At 47.1% G+C, this 1,610-nt stretch overlaps 1 protein-coding gene across 1 annotated transcript in view; it reads left to right on the top strand.

Annotated features, from left to right (window-relative positions):
- The window catches only part of eif4g1 (eukaryotic translation initiation factor 4 gamma, 1), a 23,019-nt gene extending 21,830 nt beyond the window's left edge, over positions 1-1,189 (top strand). The window contains exon 25 of the mRNA XM_015405177.1: positions 319-1,189. Coding sequence (XP_015260663.1) covers positions 319-500 — 182 coding nt within the window. The 3' untranslated portion in view covers positions 501-1,189. The remainder of the gene's footprint in view (positions 1-318) is intronic.
- Positions 1,190-1,610: the final 421 nt, after the last annotated feature.

Here is a 1,610-nt window from a genome sequence, read left to right as displayed (position 1 = left end):
TCCCCTCCTGACCCTTAGCTGACCCTCAGCTAGCCATGACCCTTAGCTGACCCTCAGCTAGCCATGACCCTTAGCTGACCCTCAGCTAGCCATGACCCTTAGCTGACCCTCAGCTAGCCATGACCCTGAGCTGACCCGCAGCTAGCCATGACCCTGAGCTGACCCTCAGCTATCAGAGGGAAAGGGCTGAGGACAGGAACACACCACACCTTTCAGATCAAGCCATGACAGTTTTTCCTTCTGCAAACAGAAGCTTGGTGGTTTACTGGTTGACTCAGCTTAGCCTCGCTCTGAACGTTTGCCTCTGTCGTCCATCAGATCTGCTGCGGATGTTCTTCGACACGCTTTATGACGAGGACGTGATCAAAGAGGAGGCCTTCTACAAGTGGGAGTCCAGCAAAGACCCCGCCGAGCAGCAGGGAAAGGGCGTGGCCCTCAAGTCCGTCACTGCTTTCTTCACGTGGCTCCGCGAAGCAGAGGAGGAATCCGACAACAGCTAGGAGAACCTGGAGGAACCTGAAGCCTGGCGTGGAGGCTGGGAAGGAGAGCCTGAACCTGGAAGCTCCTTCAAATGGGACAGATTGTATTTTGGATTCAAACTTTCAGATGTTTTCTTGGTTCCTTTTGTTTTTTTGTGGTTTCTAGTTTTCACCCTTGGCAGCAGAATGTCTGATGAGAACTACAGGATTAGAGAAGCTAAGATGGAGATGCTGCTGCTGCGAAGTTTGTTTGCGTTTGCTCAGCGCAGCGACACTAAAGGCGCCATCCAGCGCTGCCACGTCTATTTTTAATGATGGCTGAGCTGCATGATGAGCTTCTTTAAAAGAGGAGCAGCTGAGTTTCTGACTGGAAAAACTTTTATAAGAAAATAATAAAACTACAAAGAGGAACACCGAGGGCGTTTTTCCGTTTCAGACACGGCTGTGACCTTTGGCCTCTGAAGGATGACGCCGCCGCCGCCGCGTCGCCCTGAAGCAAAGTGGACTGTAAACCTTCAGCGTTGGTTTTAAAAAGAAACATGTATTTTAAAACCAAGTTTAGCTGCAGATCCTTCAGTGGATCTAAGGGAGAGTCGTGTAAATAGCAGATGGAGCCTCACTTCTCCTGTATTTATAGTTTCTCTCCTCAGAAGGTGCACCCATTGATTACAGTTTAATTGAAAATGTGTAAATACTTTTGCTTTACTTTATTAAAAAGGTATTTAATTAAAGAAACTTGATGATTTAGATTGAGAGAAACGGCTGAAAGTGACCAGGAGCAGCGGACCTCCGTCACACGCTTCCTTCTTTCACGCAGGTGAGTTTGAAGACGTTCCCAAACCTCCAGTCCGGCTTCAGGATCCGTCTTTTTACCAGACGTGTCCAAAGTTCCCACATTCTACAGAAAGACGGCAGAAAGAACCGATCAACTCCTCAGAGGCAGGAAGTACAGCTTCTACATCATAACTGAGGAAAAGCAAAATCGACTTTTTTTCATTAAATAATAGAAAATAACTGATATATTGAAGCTTTAAGCACAGAAAGGCTAATTTGATGCTCTATACCTGATTCTGTTCATGGTGGAGAATCCTGCTTCACAGCAGCAGGTTGAGCCAAACATCCTCTAAATGT

The sequence above is a fragment of the Cyprinodon variegatus genome, unplaced genomic scaffold (genome assembly GCF_000732505.1).
Source record: "Cyprinodon variegatus isolate N-32 unplaced genomic scaffold, C_variegatus-1.0 Scaffold2034, whole genome shotgun sequence".
NCBI classification, from domain to species: Eukaryota; Metazoa; Chordata; class Actinopteri; order Cyprinodontiformes; family Cyprinodontidae; genus Cyprinodon; species Cyprinodon variegatus.
The sequence above is the reverse complement of the archived record's forward strand: the minus strand, read 5'-3'. Positions and strand labels throughout refer to the sequence as shown.